Genomic DNA, 22881 nt, shown 5'->3' on the forward strand with positions numbered 1-22881 from the left:
TCAATGTCCCAAATTTGCTGGTCCTCCATTGCACCCCATTGTATATCAGATCAATTGTATATTTGATGTGTTGATTAGGATAATATTTTTGCTCAGGGTGTCATAATATGTTTTCTAAAGGTGTTCTATGAACTTGTCGTAACTTTAATAACATTGACTAAAAATATGAATTTGTGTGCCATTGCCAGCAATACCCAAACATGGAATGAAAAGACGAATAGAAGGACGGACAGACAGATAGATCACAAAACAAAAGAGGAAATAGGGCCAGTGAATGGTTTACATTTCCTCTGAGGCTGTAACTGTTCCTACATATGTTGTCTGGGGTGTGAAACTGAAACTGGACTAGGGGGAGGGTGAGGGTGAGGGAGATATTTCAGGGTAACGGAGGTGTCAGCTGTGCCGCATGTCACTGCTATCCAATGCAGAGCAGTGATTGTGTTCAGTGACATTCAGCTACAGCACACTGCTGGTGAGTCTCCATTTAAAAACACTCTTTAAAAACAGTAAAAAATGCTTGGCTCAGTGAAAAAAACTGAATGTTAAGCAAGTAATTTCAGCAACTGTTAATGTAAGCATGTCCAAAAGCATGTCTTTAAGCCTTTCTTTACTAAATAACAAAAACAACAATTGCTAACTCTGCACTTGCTAACGTGTTTACTAATTACCCAGAAACTGTGGGTTTAAATGGTGTTATGGATCAAAAAATGTCATGCATGTGTTGTTTATGAAGCTGGAGTCTGGGTAGCCTAGTATTTTTGGAGAGATGATAATCTTGGTTTCTATGAATAGCCAGGCTTTACATATTCCTCAAGTCTCTCTCTGTCTGAAAAGTCACTGCACGTTGCTAAGAATACATGCCAACAGCAGGATTGCTAATCAAATCCAAATGACGCTCAATATATTTAGCACACAGCATGTCTGACAATAATGCCACCAGGTCTGTTCAAAAAAGGGCTGGTTTGAGAGATTACTTCAGGTGTTCGAAGAATAGAGTTTCAACTATGATGTGTTTCACGAGTTCTCCTGCCCTTATAATCTTTGAGTAATATAGGTAAACGTACGTGGCTTGTTGTCCGCATAGGAGGGCCTCGAGAATGAGACTCAATTCGAGTACTAATTTACCCCCTCCTTTGGACTTGTGAAAGGATTAGGTAGATACAAGGCAAGAAAAGGGAGGTGTAGGGATGCCGGAATGTTTGTCACCAGGGAAAGGTACACAGCAGCTAATACATTCTACAGTTAATCGGTTGATTAGATGGGAATGTTCCTCCTGAACCTTAATTTGTTCACTTCATTTAGTGAAGTTTGCTCATAAAACTTGATAAAACATAGCTTGCTCTCGGCATAATTAGCACAAATCACCCGTTGACCAACGTTATCACATGGGATGTCGAAATGTTGCTACCAAATGTTCCAGTACCCTCAAATCGACCCATTCTGATGAGTCACTAATGAGTGCCATCTCCCATCAGACATTTCTGTGTCAATTCAAATGTGTTTACCTTTTCCTTTGGCGCTACTAATAGCATGTTGCATGAGCAGTCTCAAAGACATGTTTCTGATCCTACATGGAAACCAGTAAGCGATCATGTTTACATAATAAATATTGAAAGTGATTCAGAGGTTGCATTTTCCCTCACAGATTACATTTACTCCACTGACGCTTAGGTTTAGGGTTCAGTTTTGGGATGGGATGTATGGTTAGTAAAATCTGCTTTCCTGTTAACTGTAAGACTACTACAGTACTACCTACTATATTGGGTTAGTTTTCTTGTTGTTTGGATATTTTAGACACTTTTAATGTAAAATAAGACAAAAATACTCAGTAAGCAAGGGATTTTTTGCAGTGTACTCTCTAAGTTACAAGGGCAGTCACTGGGATAGTAGCTATAAAGGGACCTCTTCTGTACATCTCATTAAAATGTACAAATCTTTTGGGTACATAATCATACCCTAAGGACCTATTGTGAAATATGATCATTTTGGCTAGTTAAGGGTACACATATATACCCAAATCTATGGTACAACCAGTCTCTTAAACATTTTTTTTTTTTTGAGAATTGAGAGACTAGATTTTAAAATGTAACTTTTTCCAAAGTTGGAAGTTGACAGCTGTTCGGAGGATACATGGTTCTTATTCTGTTCGTACAGGAATGGCAACTCCCACCAGCATGTTAGCGGAAGAGCAGGTGCACTGCTCTATCTGTCTGGATGTGTTTACCAACCCTGTATCCATCCCCTGTGGACACAACTTCTGCATGTCCTGCATCGGCAGTTACTGGAAGTCCAGCGCCCTTTTCATGTGCCCCATGTGCAAAAAGTCCTTCTTAAAGCAGCCTGAAATCTGCATCAACACAGTTCTGAGGGAAATCTCTGAGAAGGTCAAGGAGATTAAAGCCATCCCATTCAAGAGCCTTCAGAAGACAATGCAGATTGACCCAGTACAGAGCCCTGAGGAACTCCCAGCAGAAACGCCTGAACAGATTCCTCCCAGCGGCCCATGGGTCCAGGAAGTGTCCTGTGACGTGTGCACTGGCACTCGCCAACAGGCTGTGAAGTCTTGCTTGGTTTGCTTGACCTCTTACTGTGAGGAACACCTGAAGTCCCACACCGCTCGCTTTACCAAACACAAGCTGATCGAGCCTGTGCAGAACCTGGAGGACCGGATGTGTAAGAAGCATGAGAGGCTGCTGGAACTGTTCTGTAAGAAGGATCAGACCATTGTGTGTGTGTTGTGTACAGAAATGGACCACAGGGCACATTACACTGTACCCGTTGAACGAGAGTGGACTGAGAAAAAGGTAAACTGGTTAATAAAGACTGCTTAAAGACAGCAGAGAACTGACTTACTCAGTAAGAAAAAAAAAACAGACCAGTGAGACCAGGTTTTAAATTTAGTTATACCGTATCATTCTCATTACAGTATCAGTTATTATTACTAATTATTAACATCATTTGCAATATTATATTGTAATTAAAAATTGCATTTATTAATTCCCTCAGCATTGTACCTTTGTCCCTTTTTCTAATTTTTCAAATCGTTGTTGATTTAAATTAAAAGTTGTATTGTTTCTCCATTGTCCACTGTTGTGTTCTATTTGGTGACCATTTTGAAATTGTGCAGCTTTGAATTACACTGGCTTAGCATACTGGTAAGCCAGTGTACTTTTGTACATTTGAAGAAACAAGGTGTAAAATGAGAACATTCAGAAGTTGCTAAACAGAGTGTATTTCTGGTGTCTTCTTGCTGAAGAAAAAACATTGTGATTGACAGGCTTTGCTGAGGAAAACTGGAGCTGAAGTTCAGCAGATGATCCAAGAGCGACTGAAGAAAGTTGATGATATCAAACACTCCATAGATCTACACAAAGTAAGTTTCAGATGTGTTATGACTGTTTACAGGCTAATGGTGTCACAGAATTGCATACTACTATACTACTCTTACTGTTTCAGCCATAGAGAGATATGCCAGACATAGTACTATGTGGCAGACAATACATACTATATGTAATATGGGTAGTATGCAAATCCAAACTATTGAATTAACTTAGGGGAGCATTTATTACAAGTTTTTTGCTCGTCACCCAAAGGTTTGGCTGGGATTAAAGCCCCAACTTTAAACCCGGCCATGCCTTGGACAGGGGAAATTGTCCTTGTATAAATATACTTTGGAAAAGAATGTGCCAGCTAGCGCTTGAGCGGCAGCTCATCATTACAAATCCTAGTCGGTGGGTTTACCTTGTGAAAATGGTTGACCATATGCCAAGTGCATACTTTTTAAGTCTAGCTAAAACAGAACAAATAAGATGAATAAAACTACTGACAATAAACAACGAGGTGTCATTGCCCGGCCCTTTAAATAAGACTTTAAAGCAACAACCTTTCTCAAAGGACATCAAGCATCTACCTGAAATGACTTATCCAGACATGTACTATTATCATGTATATTACTGTATATTCGATATAATCAAAGGAGCGGTTAACACTGCAAGCGTTGGACTTGCCCAGCTTCATATAGATCTATAAGGTCACTTTTAGGGCCCGCAAAGAAACATTTTGACTAAACCCAAATTTTAATATTTACATTTGATATAATCCTGTTAATGTTACCGCTACAAATGAAGCTGTTGTTTTGAATGTGTTTGACAACTAACCATTAATATTCTAGCAACATCTCTTCCTTTGAAATGACCAATTATTGCATATTAATACATTCATATTATTTATCAACACAAACCACACACGTCGACTAGTTGCAGAACTAGATGTTTGTGGAGTCTAGTGTCTGATAAATGAAGTTAAAGCTAGATTTAATTAATTAATTATTATTATTATTATTACTTATATTAGTCATTGTGGCAGGGCGGAGGGCGGGGTCGGGTCGTGATCCTACGCACCCGGTCCCGTATTAGGCTAATTATGCCTCCGCCCTGCCACAGTCATTAATTCATTATTGTTATTATTTTGCATAAAAAAAACAAAGAGGTTAAGAACCTGTAGCACAGCAGTCACTGTCATACACATACTAAACCTTTAACAAGAAAACACATACAGTAGGTTTTTTGACTCTGATTTGTGTGCATCTCTTCCTGAACACAGAGCAGCGCTCAGAGAGAGATCGAGGACAGTATGCAGGTGTTCTCCGATCTGATCCGAGCCATTCAAAAGGCTCAGGCTGAGCTGGTGATGCACATTGAGGAGAAACAGAGGAAGACAGAGACCTGGGCCAGCAGACAGATAGAAGAACTGCAGCGGGAGATTGATATGCTGAAAATGAGGAACACAGAGTTAAAGTATCTCTCACACACTGAAGATCACATCCACTTCCTGCAGGTCCACAGCATTATAACATCATAGATGCTTTTCATGTGAAGCTTGAGCATGACGATTCTATGATGGTGTACAGCACTTTCGATCTTACATTTAGATATTAGCTACATGCATATGGGTAGATGACATATATTGGAAAGATCATCTTGTGTTGTGACAGTTTATACTCCATCTAAAATTTAAAACAGCATTTGTGCTGATTTAAATACAGACAATTGTGCGTTTATGACATCATAACTGAAAAGCTATAAGGCAATAAGGTAATAAAAAATGTAGAAAAATGAAATAGTGACCAGTTACAGCACCCTAAAATACAAACTTTTTTTAGTTATGTTGAGATTTTGTCGAATTTCTGTTGAGTTGTAGTTTTCATGGTGAAAAGTGGAGCTTGAGCCTAGATTCAAAACCAAAACATTTTGAGTATTTTATATGTTGCTTTATCCATTAAGCAATTGCTATTCTGACCATACTATGGTGACAAACTTGAACTCAGTTGTACTTCTCAGCAGCATTCTGACGTTTCCTGTCACTATATCACGAAAAGAGTTTCATTTGAGTTATATTATCTAGTGATGGGAAGTCCAATACTTTTATGAGAACAGGTTCTTTGGACAGTTTTTTTCAATGAACTGGTTCAAAAAAACGATTCACCAGTTAATTCAGGTCATCATGAAATGTAATCACTGTATAAAAAGCTAATTCGCCTGAGTCATAGAATAGATGCTCAAACACATTTAATAAAGCCATATGTAAGCGCATATTGCCAATTATTACATTTGATTGAATTAAGGATGTTTATTGTCATCAGTGTTTCATTCAGTGATCTTACAATACATCTGACATTACATTTGTTCACCTAAACCACTCAATACTGACACTGATATACAAATGTGGATGTTCTATGTTTCTAAAGCTTTTAAAATGATTAAACTAGTGTTAATCAACTCACCCTTTTTCCCAGAAACCATGATCCAGGTCATAACAACTTCAGATATAATCTACATACACAATACTCAATAGTCAAATTAATTTACATCTCTCGATTTAAACGTTTCGCACCCTCATTCAAGTCCTCGTTTCACGCATGCTCATCATCAGATCACTGATCACCCGTTCTCAGGTCAATGTACTGGTGACTCGGAAACTGCTGAAATCGACTCGATGTACTGTTGACTCAGGAACTATTGTGCTGACTTGCGAACTGTACGGTTCATCTTCATATGTTGATAAAACGGTAATACAATCAAGTCATAAACATATTTCCAGTATGTTTTATTTTTTATACTTTCTGCTGTTCAGCAAAATACACCTGAAACATACATTTCACTCCTTAATCACACGCATGCTCAATGTCAGCAACTCATCGGTTCTCAATATGTTGAACACCTAGGAAAGAGTCGATACTCAGTTCAGTGTACCCATTGACTTGAGAACTGCTGTGCTGTCCCTGGATCAGTGTACCGTTGACTCGAGAACTTTTACAAGCTACTCATTGTACCGTTGACTCGAGAAATGTTACGAGCGACTCATTGTACCGTTGACTCGACAACTGCTGTGCTGTCCCCGGATCAGTGTACCATTGACTCGATAACTGTTACAAGCGACTCATTGCACCATTGACTCGAGAACTGTTAAGAGCGACTTATTGTTCCGTTGACTCGAGAACTTTTACAAGCTACTCATTGTACCGTTGACTCGAGAAATGTTACGAGCGACTCATTGTACCGTTGACTCGACAACTGCTGTGCTGTCCCCGGATCAGTGTACCATTGACTCGATAACTGTTACAAGCGACTCATTGCACCATTGACTCGAGAACTGTTAAGAGCGACTTATTGTTCCATTGACTCGAGAACTGTTACGAGAGACTCATTATACCGTTGACTCGAGAACTGCTGTGCTGTCCTGGGATCAGTGTACCATTGACTCGATAACTGTTACAAGCGACTCATTGCACCGTTGACTCGAGAACTGTTAAGAGTGACTTATTGTACCGTTGACTCGAGAACTGTTACGAGCGACTCATTATACCGTTGACTCGAGAACTGCTGTGCTGTCCCAGGATCAGTGTACTGTTGACTCGAGAACTGTTACAAGCGACTCATTGTACCATTGACTTGAGAACTGTTATGAGCGACTCATTGTACCGTTGACTCTAGAACTGTTACGAGCGACTCATTGTACCGTTGACTCGAGAAATGCTGTGCTGTCCCCGGATCAGTGTACCGTTGACTCGAGAACTGTTTCAAGCGACACATTGTACCATTGACTTGAGAACTGCTACGAGCGACTCATTGTACCATTGACTCGAGAACTGTTACAAGCGACTCATTGTACTGAGAACTGCTGTTATGTCCCCGGATCAGTGTACCGTTGACTCGAGGACTGTTACAAGCAGAGCATTAAGTCCAATTTGTGAACCAGTTTGAGCGGTTCATTGCAAAGAAAATGTAGAAAAAACAGATATCACCAGTTCTAGGATCATATTACTCCCAGTTACTGGCTAATTTAGAATTGGAGTGTCAGGCACATCCGAGAGACAGGTTAAGATAGAGTAACTTGTAGATCAGCGTTGACTCGAGAAGCAAACTGTTTCAAACGATTCAGTCCGATGTGGTGAACTGGTTCAACTCGTTCACTAAAAAGAACCGGTTCAAAAGAAGGAATTAGTTCACAAACTGGACATCACTAATTTCATCATGTTAAACTTTGTTGATTTTAATTCATTCAGGTCTTCTCTAGTTGAAATATTTAAATTGAAATTACATGGTCATTTTAATTTAATAAAAATAATTTAATCAAGTTCGGCCAAAGTATTATTTTTTGGAGAGACGTCAACTACTATTTGCATATCAGCCCCTTCAATACAGGTTTTAAACCTTGTGCTTTTTTACACTTTAAGCTTATTTTCTGTTAAAACTATCAAAACATTCTTGAAACACAAGACATTTAATTGAGAAGTAAAATGGTATGATATATTAAGTCTCGTTTTCAGAGAAATCTAACCAAATGTATTGAGATTTAGGCTTAAAATCTGCCAATAGGGTACGAACTTCTTGTCCTTTGAATTAAGTAAAATTTCTCACCCTATTGGCAAATAGTTTAGTCTTGTTTTAAGTGTAAACCCCACAAAGTGTTGATGGATTTCTCTGAAAACACACTTAAAGGTATAGTTCACCCAAAAATGAAAATTCTAATTATTTATTCACCCTCATGATATCCAAGGTGTGTATGACTTTCTTTCTTCATTAGATAGAAAGTCATAGACATTTGGGATGGAGGGTGAGTAAATGATGAGAGAATTTTCATTTTGGGGTGAACTATCCATGCCATTTTTCTTTTGAAGTTAATGTATTGAAAGTAGATGTTACAGTAAACACTGTCTGCAATTTGCCATTGTCATTTCTGCTAACTAGACATAGCAGTGTAAATCTACTGGTTATATACTGTGTTGTTTAATGGAAATGTCAGAAAAGCAAAACTTTAGGGAATTCAGACAGAAAGCAAGCAGTTCAGCAGTAGAGATAGGAAGGAATATAATGAGCCTGGTTCTGAATCTGTTTCCTCTTATCAATTCCGATACCTTTACGATTCCATTAACAAATAGTTTAGTACTTTTGAGGAAGCTGCTCATTTTAAAGTTGGACATGACAAAAGTATTAAAAAGAACTAGCTCATAAGGATCATTTTTCATGACTAGGACTGCACTGGTGCAATCACCAAGCAAAATGCAACAGAAGGTGTGTTGCATATTTAACGTCTTTGTTTTAGTGGTGCTCAGTCTCTCTCATCGCATCCAATTCAGACTAAGTGATGACAGAATTTTCGGTTTTGGGTAACTTTTCCATTAACATCTATCGTCTTCTCCAGAACTTTGCATCGTTAATGTCTCATCCACACACTAAGGACTGGTCTGAGACCTGTGTGCATGCAGATCAGTGTGTTGGCACCATCAGAAGATCTGTACTTAAACTAGAGGAGACGCTTACAGAAGAAATGGAAAAACTGGCTGAAATGGGTAAGAACCCATATAATCAATCTCACCTTAAGTGCAATTTGTATGTTCTTTTGTTGTAAATCACGCATTGGCTGTTCTAAGTTTTTAGTTGCAACACAACTAGTGTTACAGTTGTGATCAGGGTCCAAAAAAGCCAATTTGTATTCCATTTATGCACTTGACGAGAGTCTATATTGGACCATTTTTGTAACATCAATGGACAATCATTGTTAATCTCTTTTTGCTGTTTTAATTGTTTTCATAATTTTATTTATTTTTGTTTTAAACAGAGCTAAGGAGGGTTCAAAAATACTCAGGTAATAGTTCATTGTTCATGATGAGAAATGTCTTCATTATTTGTACATTGGTTTTGTCATATATTACAAGTACATTGTGCAATTAACAAACATCTATACAGTATCTCTTCTTGGTCTACTTGGTTTTCAATGTATGTCTCTTTCTACCCTATAAAGTGGACATAACTTTTGACCCGGATACAGCGAACCCCTGGCTGCAGCTATCTGAGGACGGGCATCAGTTACGTCACCTGGGGGCATGGCAGGACCTTCCTGACACACCCGAGCGTTTCGATACTGTGGTCATCTCACTTGGGCGTGAGGGGTTTTCCTCTGGGCGGCGATACTGGGAGGTGCAGGTGGGCGAGAAGGACGAATGGTACCTGGGCGTGGCCCGCACATCTGTCAACAGAAAGGGACGGATTTCAGTGAGCACGGCTCATGGTTACTGGGCCCTAGCGATGAAGAAAGGTCAGGAGTATCGGGTGTCTTCCTCTCCACCCCTCCTGATTTCTGTCGAACCCAAGCTGAAGAGGGTGGGTGTGTTCGTAGATTATGAAGAAGGACAGGTGTCATTCTACGATGTCCAAAGCAAATGTCACATCTACACATTTATGGACTCGTTTAAAGATAAGCTCTTCCCATTTTTCTACCTGTACTGCTGTGATAAGGCCTCTGACACCATGATGATTTGTCCCGTACAGGAGCAATCTCTTGTTAAACAGTGTTGAATCATGAGTTACACAATGATGCCATGTGACTTCATTTCAGAGACTGTTTTCAGTTTCCCTGCACCCATGTCTTGCTTTACAATCATAAACTACCTGTTAAATCCAGTTAAGTGGGAGTTTTCTGTTCTTTGTGTTTTGTCCTCCCAATATATTGTACAAATAATTCTACAACAAAAATGTATTCATTTTAATGCATGGCTGAATAGGAGTATGTAAAGAGATTAATGGAAAGGAGGAGTTGTGAACCGGCTTGACGATATAAATAGTTTAATGTTTAATGAAGAACTATACAAAAAGACAAACACACAAAGGTGTTGGACAGCTGTCCGTAAATCTCTCTCTCGCACTGCAGCTCCCTTGTTCTTTCAGCCCCCAAGCATGACGTAGACCCCCCCCCCCCCTTCCCTGGGGAGGGGCGTGCCTTACGCACTGTCTGCCGGCAGGTCAACCCCATCTACCTGGATGAGGGAGGGGACAAGGGGAGGGAAAAACAAAAAAATTTTAATGAACAAAAACATTTAAAAAAATAGAGGGAAAGGCCAACACGGAGTGGCAGTGGGAGAGAGAGGAGAGAGAGAGAGAAAAAAAAAACACTTACTCGCCGGTTCTCCGATACGGCATAGTTTGGTCCCCAACCACTCCTTCACCCTCTAATGGACGACAGCCGCACCTCCCCGAACGGATCGGAGGCAGACCTCCGGTCCCTGGCGGACGGAATGCTCCGCCGTGTTTTTGCTGGACGGTAGGGGTCTCCACCCCCCTGGCAGCGTAACCGCTCCAGGTGGTTGGTTGGGAGCACCTCCTCCCCTTGCGGTCGGCGGCCATTCCTCTTCTTCCAGGCGGCCGGGCTCCTCCATCCTCCAGCGAATGGCCATGGCTGCTTGGGGTGGATGTACTGGCGAGGACTCTACACTTGTGCCGAAATCCAGGAAGGAGGAGGGATGCGCTGATCTTGTAAATGTAGTAATTTTATTGGACTACTCTTAACCCTCCAACATATTCAAGTAAAACATTGCACAGGGAAAGGAGAAAAGGGGAAATATAGAAAAAAAAAGCCTTATCTGCTTTATATTTGTATTATTGTAGTTCCTTTAGTTATTAAAAACAATATTATTGAATTTAAATATTTACTATATTGGTTTTACCGAATGACCAAGGCCAGTTATACCGAATGACCATGTCTGCTGCCCTTGACATTATGCATATTTAAGACAATAAACAGACACAAATAGCTTCAAAAACACATTTTATTGTTAATATAATAGGCTATTGATGTAAAAAGTACTTCAAACATTAAAACATTTTATTGATATTGGAATGAACATATTTACACTCGTATTGCAAATTATATTATTTAAAACATTGAAGTATTTAATTGTGTTTAAATTGTTAAACGATGAGCTGCTAGGCTATATATTCATGAAAAAGAATGTCAAACATTAAGACATTTCATTGTTATTGGAACAAACATTACATACAACTCGCATTATTAATTATATTAAAGTCATTAAAACATTGAATCATTTAATGGTTCTTGGAACAAGTGCTACAACGATGAGCGACTATGCATTCATGAAAGCCATCCAGTCTCTGGAGCGTAATCTAGAGGACCGTGAATTTAGAGATTCTGGCTCACTAATTGTTGCATGCAAGTCTTCTTTGAAGTAGAAGATTTTGTCAGGTTTGGCTGGCCAGATGAAGACATTTCTCTCCCCTGACTGCTGCATGCAGTTGACCTCAAGCCTACAAAGGGATGGTCATCAAAAGAAACAATGACAAACTTTCCTCTCAGTTCACCAAGGCAGTCCTTTTGCTGGTCTTCAGCTAAGGCCTGTCTTTCCTTTCCTGGGATATTTTTTAAATCAGCTTCCTGAGGGCTATAACACATGCACAGGAGGGGTCTGCTGCAAAAGCAGGAAACTTCATGATGATGTATTTTCCCAGCTTCTCTGGAGGTTATTTGGTGCAATTTCATTGTAGCTTTAACGGCGGGGAGATACTGTATAAGGGTAATGCCTCATCATACTTGCCACTGTCTTCAATCCAGAAGAATTTTACCTTTGAGTCACTGGCATTGAGCACACTGAAGAGCTCTTTTGGTGTCTGGATGTCTTGCCCACGGTGAACATAAGCATCGGCACATCGCTTCACAGCCCCACCAACACCATCTGGGGCCCCCTTGCCATGAGCCTTTTCAGAAAAGTTCCATGTCACTTGAGTGAACCCCTTAAGAAACGGGATTGTGCTGGTGAGGTAGAAGTTTTTCTTGTTCCGGTATTGTGTGACCGGACCATCGCTTATAACATGTAGTTTAGCAATGGTAGTGTTTAACTCTCTTACATCTTTTAAAACTGGCTCCATGTGGGCCCATACTGCTCTCTCGTCGTGTCGGAGGGAATCGGAGAGAGTGGCATAGGCCTGGCTTACATGCGCTGTGTATACCACACTGGTGTGGATGGTGGCCTGCTTCCTACTACTGCCAAAGTGGAAAGCCTGCACCTCGGTGTTCAGCTTGCAGTTGAAATTTTCAGAAAAGTCTATGTGAATGGCCACTTCATCCTCCATTAAACTTTCCTTCAGTGCTCTACATGCCTCCACCTGGTGTATCCAGTTAAACTGGTGCCTGGCTAGTTTATCCAATGTGACACTGAACAACACTTTAAGATCTTGCATTGAGCACGTCTCTGTCACTTTTACAAAGTGTGTGAATGTTTTTCCATCCACAGACACAGCTTCCTTCTTCCACTGCTCATAGGTCAGGATCACTTCCTCTGCCTCAGGTGTTTCAACTTCATTATAGCAGCAGTGGGGACATACTCTGTACATACAATTTTTGTTCTTGAGGTCCAGGTTTTATGGACATTCCCTTCACCATAGTATGTCTATAAATAATAAAAACAAATGATACCTTTCTCTTCTTTTGGCGAGCAACTGTTCTTTTTTAACAGGATCAGCATTGATACTTGCCCAGTAGTGAGCTGCTTTTTCTTTATTTGATAAAGGCATCTGCAAAGGTAAAATTCTGTCAAAATGATGAAATAATACACTATGCACATTTCCTATTAATAGAATGTTGTATTTATTAATTGCAAATATGTACAAATATGACCAACATACAGTGCTGTCATTCAGTACAACCAGTAGGTCATTCGGTATAACCAAAATTTCGGTTTAACCGAATGACACTTTTGGTTAAACCGAATGACAAAATCTTCACTAGTTAGTTAGCTAGCTATCTAGCAAAAGGACAATCAAACATTTTATATTTAGTACAAGTTTTTAAAATATTAAAACATTATCCATGTTTTATAGCGGTTGTACCGAATGACCTGATATTTTGGGACATGCGTATGAGCAAGTGAAAACATGAATTTTTATAATAGTTAAGAGAGAGTTACTTACTTTGCTTCACAACCGTGTGGTCATTTGCAGGTGTCTGAATGATGTCACATCCTGTCACATGATATTGAACACATGACTTGATCCAAAATGGTGCCTTTATATTGGTTTCTCCGAATGACATCAATGAAAATCATTTTTCCGGACATTCTTTCTCATAACAAAGCAACGACTTCTACACATAATTTGAATACCATTTTGCACAATGTTGATATATGATGTTATAAAATCATGCCAGAATAAAAATTATATAAATTTATTACATTTTAAGATATTTTAATCACAAATGAAATGGCTGTATTGGCCTTCGGACGGTTAAACCGAATGACATTTTGACACTTCAAAATCTTTAAAATACCTTTATACATAGTAAAATATAATTAAAATCTTTTGGATTCAATAAAAGAGATCAAGTTGTACTACCTTACATACTTTGGATGTCATATCTTTGTTTTTTATTATTATTAAGGCCTTTGGACAAAAAAATGACCCGTCACGTCATTGACCCATAAATAATAGTTTTAAAATAACACTGAAACAAAAAGACAAACACACAAAGGTGTCGGACAGCTGACTGTAAATATCTCTCTTGCACTGCAGCTTCCAGTCGGCCTTGATTAGCCTGATTAGGGGCCAGGTGTGCAGAATCATGACCCGGCCCCGCCCTCCGCCCTTTCACAGAGTATTTATGAGAAACAACCTAAGCAAACAAAACTAATTTGTTCGAGATTTTATATAGTCAGCTGGTCAGTATCTCAAAGAAAGGTGATCAGGACCCAGACACTAAGCAAACTGTACATTATCCCAGCTATTACATGGCTATTTACCTTACATATATATAAATGGACATGAAATATAGATTTGAATTATTGTATAAGAAATAAGTATGAAAGTGTGGTGTGTTACGAGCAGTTTTGGGTAAATTGCTCAAAAAAGTAATCCATTACTATTTCTTAATTTACTATTTACTCTAAATGTGTAATCCAGTTACTTTACTGATTACTTCAGCAAAAAGGTTCATTTCTAAAACTATTTTCATAAAAACAAGTTAAAAAATTGTTTACGTATATTTCCTGCCCTTCAGCTGTCACAGAAACACAAACAGACGTATATGAACATAATTCATATTTTAAATGTATTATACATAACTAATATATTTACTTAATGTGTCAGTAACCATAATTTGACTGCAAAAATTTGAAATGTCATGCATCACACTACTTTTTACTAAAAGAAATTTGATTACATTAATTACTTTGTAATCATAGATTACACCAAACACTGGTAACAAGAGCCATGAAACTAGCACAGCTATGTTGGAAATCGGTTGCCTGGGACAACTCTTCAATCTACAGTTCCATTTTCATCTTCTTCTGGCTGCTCCCGTTAGGGGTTGTCATGGACCATCCGTGATCCGCATTTGACTTGGCACAAGTTTTAGGCCTTCCTGACACAACCCCCAGTGGCTGTGGGACTCTCACTCACATCTACTGGGAAATTTAGAGTCTCCATCTCACTTAACCTGCATGTTTTTGGACTTGTGGGGGAAACTGGAGCACCCGGAGTAAACCCATGGAACACAGGGAGAACATGCCAACTCCACACAGAAAGGCCACAATGAGCTGGGACTCGAACTCAGGGACCTTTTAATTTGAGAGGATGGTACTAACCACTGAGCCACCCCTAGTCAATTCTACAGTTTAGCATTCAATAATAAAATCTATTTGACAGCAAAAAACAGCAACTAATCAGAAATCAAGTATTTCAGAAAGCCGTGTGATAAATTTGTATAATGACCACTTACCTATTTGTGTAGGAGTATATCCTTAAAGATCGAAATAAATATGTAAATCAGTGTGTGTATTTATTTTAGACTTTAGACAATTTTTTTTTATGACAAATTGTAAATTACGGTAAAGTGTTTGGAAATCAGTTACACAGACTGAGGCAGACAGGAGTAAGGACTCCTAACAGAATTTACATGTCTTTTTCATTACATTAAATGGGTCATGCCATGAGGAATCACATTTTCCTTGATATTTTGACATATAAGAAGTCTTTCTACTGTAAATTACAGAACTCAAAACTTAATTCCCAATGCAATAAAAGCATTTATTGAAACACCTCGCTCTCTGATTCTGTAATATTGTGATGTCACAAAGGGTAATCATTAATTCATGACCACCTCTACAGCAACAGCATCAATGCCTACTTTAAATCAGTGCACCCTTGGCCACTTCCACTGGGGCTCAGTTCATAAACACACACAGATAGAGAGAGAGAGAGAGAGAGAGAGAGAGAGAGAGCAGGGCAAACAGTGTGGCCTTATTACTTACTATACACCAAATGGGACCCATCTGGACTATTGTGAATTATTTCTGCATATAAACATGGACTGCACAGACGTCTTTGACTGTTGTCATGTCTCTGCATTGCTTTTAAAAGATGCCGTGTCAAATTACAACCAGAGCACATGAGCAGGACAGAGTAGTGATAATTGCACCTGAGCGGAGAACGTGTTTTTTAAGATTCCTCTCGGCTCGCTCAACCCAGAATGTGCTTCACAATATGCTGGTTTGGGAACCTGCGAAAAAAGCAATAGGCCTGAAAGAGTTCAAACATTGTTTTAATGAAGTTGCAAACCTTATAGCCAACATGCAAAGTATTAATCAAAGTTAAGAACGAGGAAATTGAAGTGTGGAGAGACCGTGAGAATGAGTAAATATTCCTTTCTGAAATGCATCATGTTGACAGAGAGCATGAGGATGTGCTACACGAACATGGTAGTGCAGCAAAAGGTGAGCTAGTAGGCTACATTAACATTCAATATTAAATGAATAGATAAGTAGATAGTAAGGTATCTTGTTGTTTTGCAATTATGTCAGTGCAGCTGCCAGCTAGATGCAGGCCCGGTTCTGCGGGGTTGCGAACATAGAGCACCCTCAATTGAATATGTAAGCTGGATTAAACTGTATATTGGCAGGAACTGCCATGCTCTGCAGTGGTGTAGGTAGTAGGGCATGTGGCTCTGGAAAGTAACGCATTGGACCCGAATTCAAATCCACCTTTTGCCGAACTCGCTCTTTTCCCATCACATATCATTGCATTTATTTTCAATAAAAATGAATAAAATATTTGTGGAAATAAAGTGCCTAACGACTGTTTAATACTAAAGTGTTTATCGGTTAGGTGTACGGAGGGCTTTATTGTCCATTTAATCATTTTTATTAATATAGCCATTTACACTATGTTATTATTGCTTAGACTGCATTTTTTACTTTATTACTACATCCTGTTAATGTACAACAATACTGAGGTGCAAATAGTATCTGCCATTATTTATAAGTATAAATAGCATATAACAGCTATTTGCACTTATTGCAAAGAACTGTTACTTTTATATAGTGTAAATAGAATATATCTCTCTAGAATCTTAATCCGGGTCTGGTGGAGTGTCCGCTTCACTCACATCCTCTGGTACAGGTTTCATGTAGATCTAAAAATGACTGTGACTATTTTGACTATCAAATGAGAGTCACTGACTTACTGTCATTTCTGCTACTGTTTATTATTCTGATGCTGTAATGGAGACAAGAATGAACAAAACATACAGTATACACTAACTCTTATTAAACATGATATCCTGACAGGGATTTATTTATTACACAAATGTACACACACACACACAAACCTTTTCACAGTTTTTGATTTTCATTTAGACATTGTTTAGTTTGTTTAATAAGAGTTTTCCACATGAGGACTGTCACCACAATGTGTTTGATTTCAGATTTTACTGTCCTTGTGGGGACATTTTAAGCAGAAAAACTAAAATAAACCGGACTTTTTCTGTTTATTTGCTTGATCCTTTTGTTTACTGATTTTTCTGACGAATATGTTTATCTATAGACCAAATGTTTTGAATTCTGTAACCAGTAGTAACACAACACTCACATTCAAAAACTCTGCTGTCTTTATTTACATACACACGCCTGCAGCTATAGACTCTCTTACACTAAAGGTCAATGTCACCATCAGATGAGAAATCTGTTGGCTGAGAGAGGAAACATATTTCATTAGGAAGAAACACAATGAACACAATGTTTTGAGTGATACACGCACACTTGATGGGAGGAGCTGAAGAACAGATCCAGAATATCAGTATGAACTGATGAGGGGGGGTGAATCCTTCATCTTTAACTAAAATCCATTAGCATTTTTCTGTTTTTAATTTCTCTCATAGTTGATTTGTTGACTGTTTTATGTCCAGACAAACTGGTTTTGGTTAAACAGAATCTGAGCTGGACAGAAGCTCTGAGATACTGCAGAGAGAATCATGTGGATCTGGTGTCATTTAACAGATTCAGCATTGGGTGATAAATGTGGTTAAAAATGCCTTTCACTGCTGAAGTATGGTTGGGTTTACGCCACTATTGTGCCATGAACATGTGGATCTGGTTGAGGGTGTTATCAGAACAGGGCTGCTGGTCACGGGACAGGAGTGGAAGACTGTAATGATGGATAAAGTTGGAGCCGTTCAGTCTGGAGGACAGCCTTCCTCAAACTCACAAACTCAACTTCATCTGCACCAACTATGAAGGTACTAGAGTGAAGATACAGTATACATACTGTATACAGGGACATATTCTAGGTGAAGTGTTTCGTTCTACTATACAGGAAAACACAGCAAGCCTAGTTGTACACAGATGTCTTGTCCAGTGTTCTTTTGGGGGTATAAACACTACTGCGCTCTGGGACACTGGTTCACAACTCTCTATTATGGAGTCTGAAGGGAAAAAAGACACCTACCTGCCATAAAGGTGAGACCAGTGAGGGAGCTACTTGAATTGAGAGAGCTCAACCTAACCACAGCCAATCTGACAAACATTCCTTCTGAAGGCTGAATGGAAGTTGCTTTCTTTCTGGCAGGAAACACTGAAACAGGAGTGGGGGACAGACCATAGTGCCCATTCTCATTGCCTGCAGTGAACTTGAAAGGTCAGTGTGGAGCGGAGGGGGGCGGGGCCGGTTGGAATATCACGCGCCCGGTCCCCAATCGGCCTGATGAGGCGCGCGAGGGATAAAGGCGGCCGGTGACGATGGTTCGAGAGAGAGAGAATTACGGGCATGTCCGTCATGTGTGTGTTTGTGTCCTTGTTTTAAGTTTCTCATTAAAATATGATTTATATTGACAAGCTGGTTCTCGCCTCCTCCTTGCCCGTCCTTTAACTCTGTTACATTGGTGCCGAAGCCCGGGAAGGAAGAGGGATGCCCGTCGCAGAGTCCTCGACACTGCCGTCCACCCTGGGGAGCGCCGCTGCCATCTGCCGGGTGACGGAGTAGCCCGACCGCCCAGATGCGGGGCAAGTGGGGACTGGATACCCCGACTGCCTGGAGCGAGGGAGCCACTGCCGGGGGCGGAGGAGTGCCCTGCCATCCCCAGAGATGCGGAGGGGTCGAGGGAGACCGCTGTCCGCGAGGGGAGGAGGGAAGAAACTCTCCGACTGCCCGGAGCGGTAGAGCCGCTGCCAGGGGCGGAGGAGTGTCCACATTTGCTGCCAGAAAAGCGGAGGCGCGTTCTGCCCACTAGGGGTCGAAGGTTTCACTCCGGTTCGCCCGGGGTTGGAGTGTGGAGGAGTGTTCGAGGACCAAGTGACGGTACATCAGAGAACCGGTGAGTGAGCTTTTTCTCTCTCTCCTCTCTCTCTCTCTGTCGCACCGTGTTGGCCTTTTCCCTCGCCTATTTTGTTTTGTTGTTGTTGTCTTCCCCTCCTGTCTCCTCCCAGGGTGAGGAAGGCGGGGATGACCAACCGGGACACAAGATACACCCCGCCCCAGGGACAGGGGGGGGTGTACTTCATGCCGGTGGCACCCCGGCCTGAGATAACGCGGAGCGGAGGGGGGCGGGGCCGGTCGGACTATCGCGCGCCCGGGCCCCAATCAGCCTGATGAGGCACGAGAGGGATAAAGGCGGCCGGTGACGATGGTTCGAGAGAGAGAGAATTACGGGCATGTCCGTCATGTGTGTTTATGTTTGTGTGTTTTGAGTTTCATTAAATTATGATTTATATTGACAAGCCAGTTCTCGCCTCCTCCTTGCCCATCCTTTAACTCTGTTACAGTCAGTCATTGGTTTTAACGTGATTGAGGAACTAGTCCAAACTGATGTAGCCCAGCAGGTTCCCTCAAGTCTCTTTGTCCAAACACTGATCTCAGTAATTCGGGTGTCAGAAAGCAAAAGAAGTCTTACAGAAATGCAATAACCACAGGAACTACTATATTGCAAGACTTGGGAGAAAACACATCTTGCTTCCAAGACATAAGGTTGTGAAAGATAGTTGTGGCTTACTGAATATGGGGGCGCTGGATGGAACACACGCAATGATGGAGCCCAATGCAGAGGTGCCATGACCTTAGCAGACATCATTCAGCTCCTGCAGGAGGATGAAGAAAGCATTATGTTGACAGTGGAGAATACCATAGACAATGATAAGATTCTTTAAACCTGTAGAGTTCTAGGGTGGTTGCATACAGAGGATGCTGTCCATCAACTCAAAGTGAAGCTATCCCCTCTGTCTGAAGCATTTCCTCAGCTGTCAAAACGAAGTGGTAATTTACCATCAGAGACACAGCTCAAGGTTAATGAAAATGGGGATTGGGATAAACCACTGGATATCCGTCACCTGTCCTCAGAACAAATAAAGCGGGTGAGATAGTTGCTAAGAGAGGAATGTGAGGTGTTTGCCAAGGATGACTGGGACACAGGTTATATCCCTGACATGAAAATGGACATCCATTTGAAAGATAATATTCCTGTCCGAAACAAATACATACAGGTCTTTCTGATCATGGGTGGATTCAGAAGTCTACATCATTCTATTCATCCCAGTTAGTGTGCGTAATGAAGAAAGATGGAAGTTATCGCTTATGCACTGACAACCGATTGCTGAATGAGAAAACAATCTCTGACCATCATCATTCTCACGGATCCAGGAGATTCTGGAAAACCTTGGGTGCAGGTCTTGTTTTATTCAGGTATTGCAGGTTGTACATTGCTGACTTTGCACAAATTTTAAAGCCTCTATGTGAACTGTTGACAAAATGGAAAGGAAGAACATGTCAAAGAGTAGAGAAAGCCCTTCCTCACAACCACTTCCATCACAACCAGTCAAGTGGATAGAAATATATCAAACCCACCCTGTCAAACCCACCCATTGTGGCATATCCAGACTTTGAGAGGCCATTTGTACTACAAGTAGATGCCTCAGAACAAGGATTAGGGGTGGTATTGTACCAACGGATGGATGGTAAGCTCCGAGTAGTAGGCTATGGGTCACAAACACTGACTCCTGCAGAGAAGAACTTAATTTGTACTCTGTAAAGCTGGAATTCCTGGCACTTAAATGGGCCATCACAGAGACTTCCTTTTCCATGCTCCACACTTCATGGTCTACAGTGATAACAAACTGCTGACATATGTCATGAAATCTGCAAACCTCAATGCCACAGGTCAACGTTGGGGAGAGGAATTGGCTGACTATCACTTTACTCTCAAATAGAGACCTGGAACAGGTCCATTAAAGATTTTGACAGAGAATGTTCCCAGGTGTGCAAACCAGAAGTTCTAAAGTAAATTGTAGGTGCTCTGAAAGCCCAACAAAAGGTATGCTTGACTTTTTCTCTGTATCACCTGCAACACATATGCCTTACTGTATGCGTTACCTGAAGAGCTGAAAGATACATCAGAGATGAACATTCCTGAACTTTGCTAGATGTCCTTTTAAAGCTTCAAAGAGATGATCTGCTAATACTTATATGAATAGGCAAGGCAAGGCAAGTTTATTTATATAGCACATTTCATACACAATGGTAATTCAAAGTGCTTTACATAGAAGAGATTAAAATAAGAATAAAAAATAAGAATAATTGAAACAGTTTATAATAAAATAAAATACAGTACAAACAGTCGGACACACAGTGGCACAGTGCTCATTCAGTAAATGCACAGCTAAACAGATGTGTTTTGAGTCTGGATTTGAATGTGACTACTGTAGGAGCACATCTGATCTCTTCTGGAAGCTGGTTCCAGCTGCGGCTGGCATAATAGCTAAAAGCAGACTCTCCTTGCTTAGAGTGAACCCTTGGTATTTCTAGCTGATGTGATCCTAATGATCTGAGTGATCTGTTGGGTTTATATTCAGTGAGCATATCTGCAATATATTGAGGTCCTAGACCATTGAGTGATTTATATACCAGTAATAATACTTTAAAATCAATCCTAAATGTAACTGGGAGCCAGTGTAAAGACCTGAGGACTGGTGTGAAATGTTCATATTTTCTGGTTCTGCTCAGAATCCTGGCAGCAGCGTTCTGTATGAGCTGCAACTGTCTTATGGTCTTTTGGGAAGGCCAGTGAGGAGTCCATTACAATAATCCACCCTGCTGGTGATGAAAGCATGCACAAGTTTCTCTAGGTCTTGACTGGAAACAAAGCATCTAATTCTTGCAATATTTTTCAGATGATAGTATGCTGATTTAGTTATTGCTTTGACATGACTACTGAAACTAAGGTCTGACTCTAGAGACACACCAAGATTCCTGACTTGATTTTTTGTTGTTTGACCCCTAGCGTCAAGGTATGCATTCACCTTGAGAACGTCATCTTTGTTTCCAAACACAATGACTTCAGTTTTGTCTTTGTTTAACTGAAGAATGTTTTGGCACATCCAACTGTTTACTTCATCAATGCATTGGCACAGGGAGTCAATGGGGCTGTAATCATTAGGTGATAGGGCTAAGTAGATCTGTGTGTCATCTGCATAGCTGTGGTAAGCAATTTGGTTCTTTCTCATTATTTGGCTCATTGGGAGCATATACAGGTTGAACAGGAGTGGCGCAAGAATTGAGCCTTGAGGGACTCCGCATGTCATGGACGTCCACTCAGACTTATGGTCTCCTATACTCACATAATAACCTCTCCCTTCTAAATATGACCTGAACCATTTTAGGACCATCCCAGAAAGCCCCACCCAGTTTTCCAGCCTGTCAAGAAGTATGTTGTGATCAACAGTGTCAAATGCAGCACTGAGGTCGAGTAGTACCAGTACTGATAATTTGCCTGTATCAGTATTTAAGCGAATATCGTTTATTATCTTTATGAGCTGTTTCTGTGCTGTGATGCGATCGGAAACCAGATTGAAAATTGTCAAAGTATCCATTTGAGTTCAAGAATTTGTTCAGCTGATTGAAGACAACTTTTTCAATGATCTTGCCTATGAAAGGAAGATTTGAGATCGGTCTATAGTTGCTTAATATGGTCTTATCCAGATTGCTCTTTTTCAAGAGGGGCTTGACAACTGCAGTTTTCAGGGAGTTTGGAAAACTCCCAGAGAGAAGTGAAGAGTTTATCACTTCTAGGAGATCTGCTTCTAAACAGCTGAACACACTTTTGAAAAAAGATGTGGGAAGTGCATCAAGGGCGCAGGTTGATGTTTTATGGTGCTGTACGGTTTCTTCCAAAATTTTGCCATCAATTTCTTTGAAATCAGACATAGTAACTACTTTCTCAGGTTGTGGTTTGATTTGTCTGACCCCAGCTCAACTCAAGGATGTGCTGATCACCTTTCTG

At 40.4% G+C, this 22881-nt stretch overlaps 2 protein-coding genes across 2 annotated transcripts in view; one reads left to right on the forward strand and one right to left on the reverse strand.

Annotated features, from left to right (window-relative positions):
• LOC127648178 (histone H3) overlaps positions 1-22881 on the reverse strand; it is a 1095985-nt gene that overhangs the window by 252259 nt on the left and 820845 nt on the right. The window lies entirely within an intron of this gene.
• On the forward strand, positions 351-10099 carry LOC127647889 (E3 ubiquitin-protein ligase TRIM58-like). Its single transcript, XM_052132409.1, has 7 exons — positions 351-472; positions 2155-2804; positions 3278-3373; positions 4603-4836; positions 8704-8851; positions 9121-9147; positions 9304-10099. The coding sequence occupies exons 2-7, from the start codon at positions 2157-2159 to the stop codon at positions 9855-9857; spliced, it is 1707 nt and encodes a 568-aa protein (XP_051988369.1). The 5' UTR covers positions 351-472; positions 2155-2156; the 3' UTR covers positions 9858-10099.

The sequence above is a fragment of the Xyrauchen texanus genome, chromosome 1 (assembly GCF_025860055.1).
Source record: "Xyrauchen texanus isolate HMW12.3.18 chromosome 1, RBS_HiC_50CHRs, whole genome shotgun sequence".
Lineage (NCBI taxonomy): Eukaryota > Metazoa > Chordata > Actinopteri > Cypriniformes > Catostomidae > Xyrauchen > Xyrauchen texanus.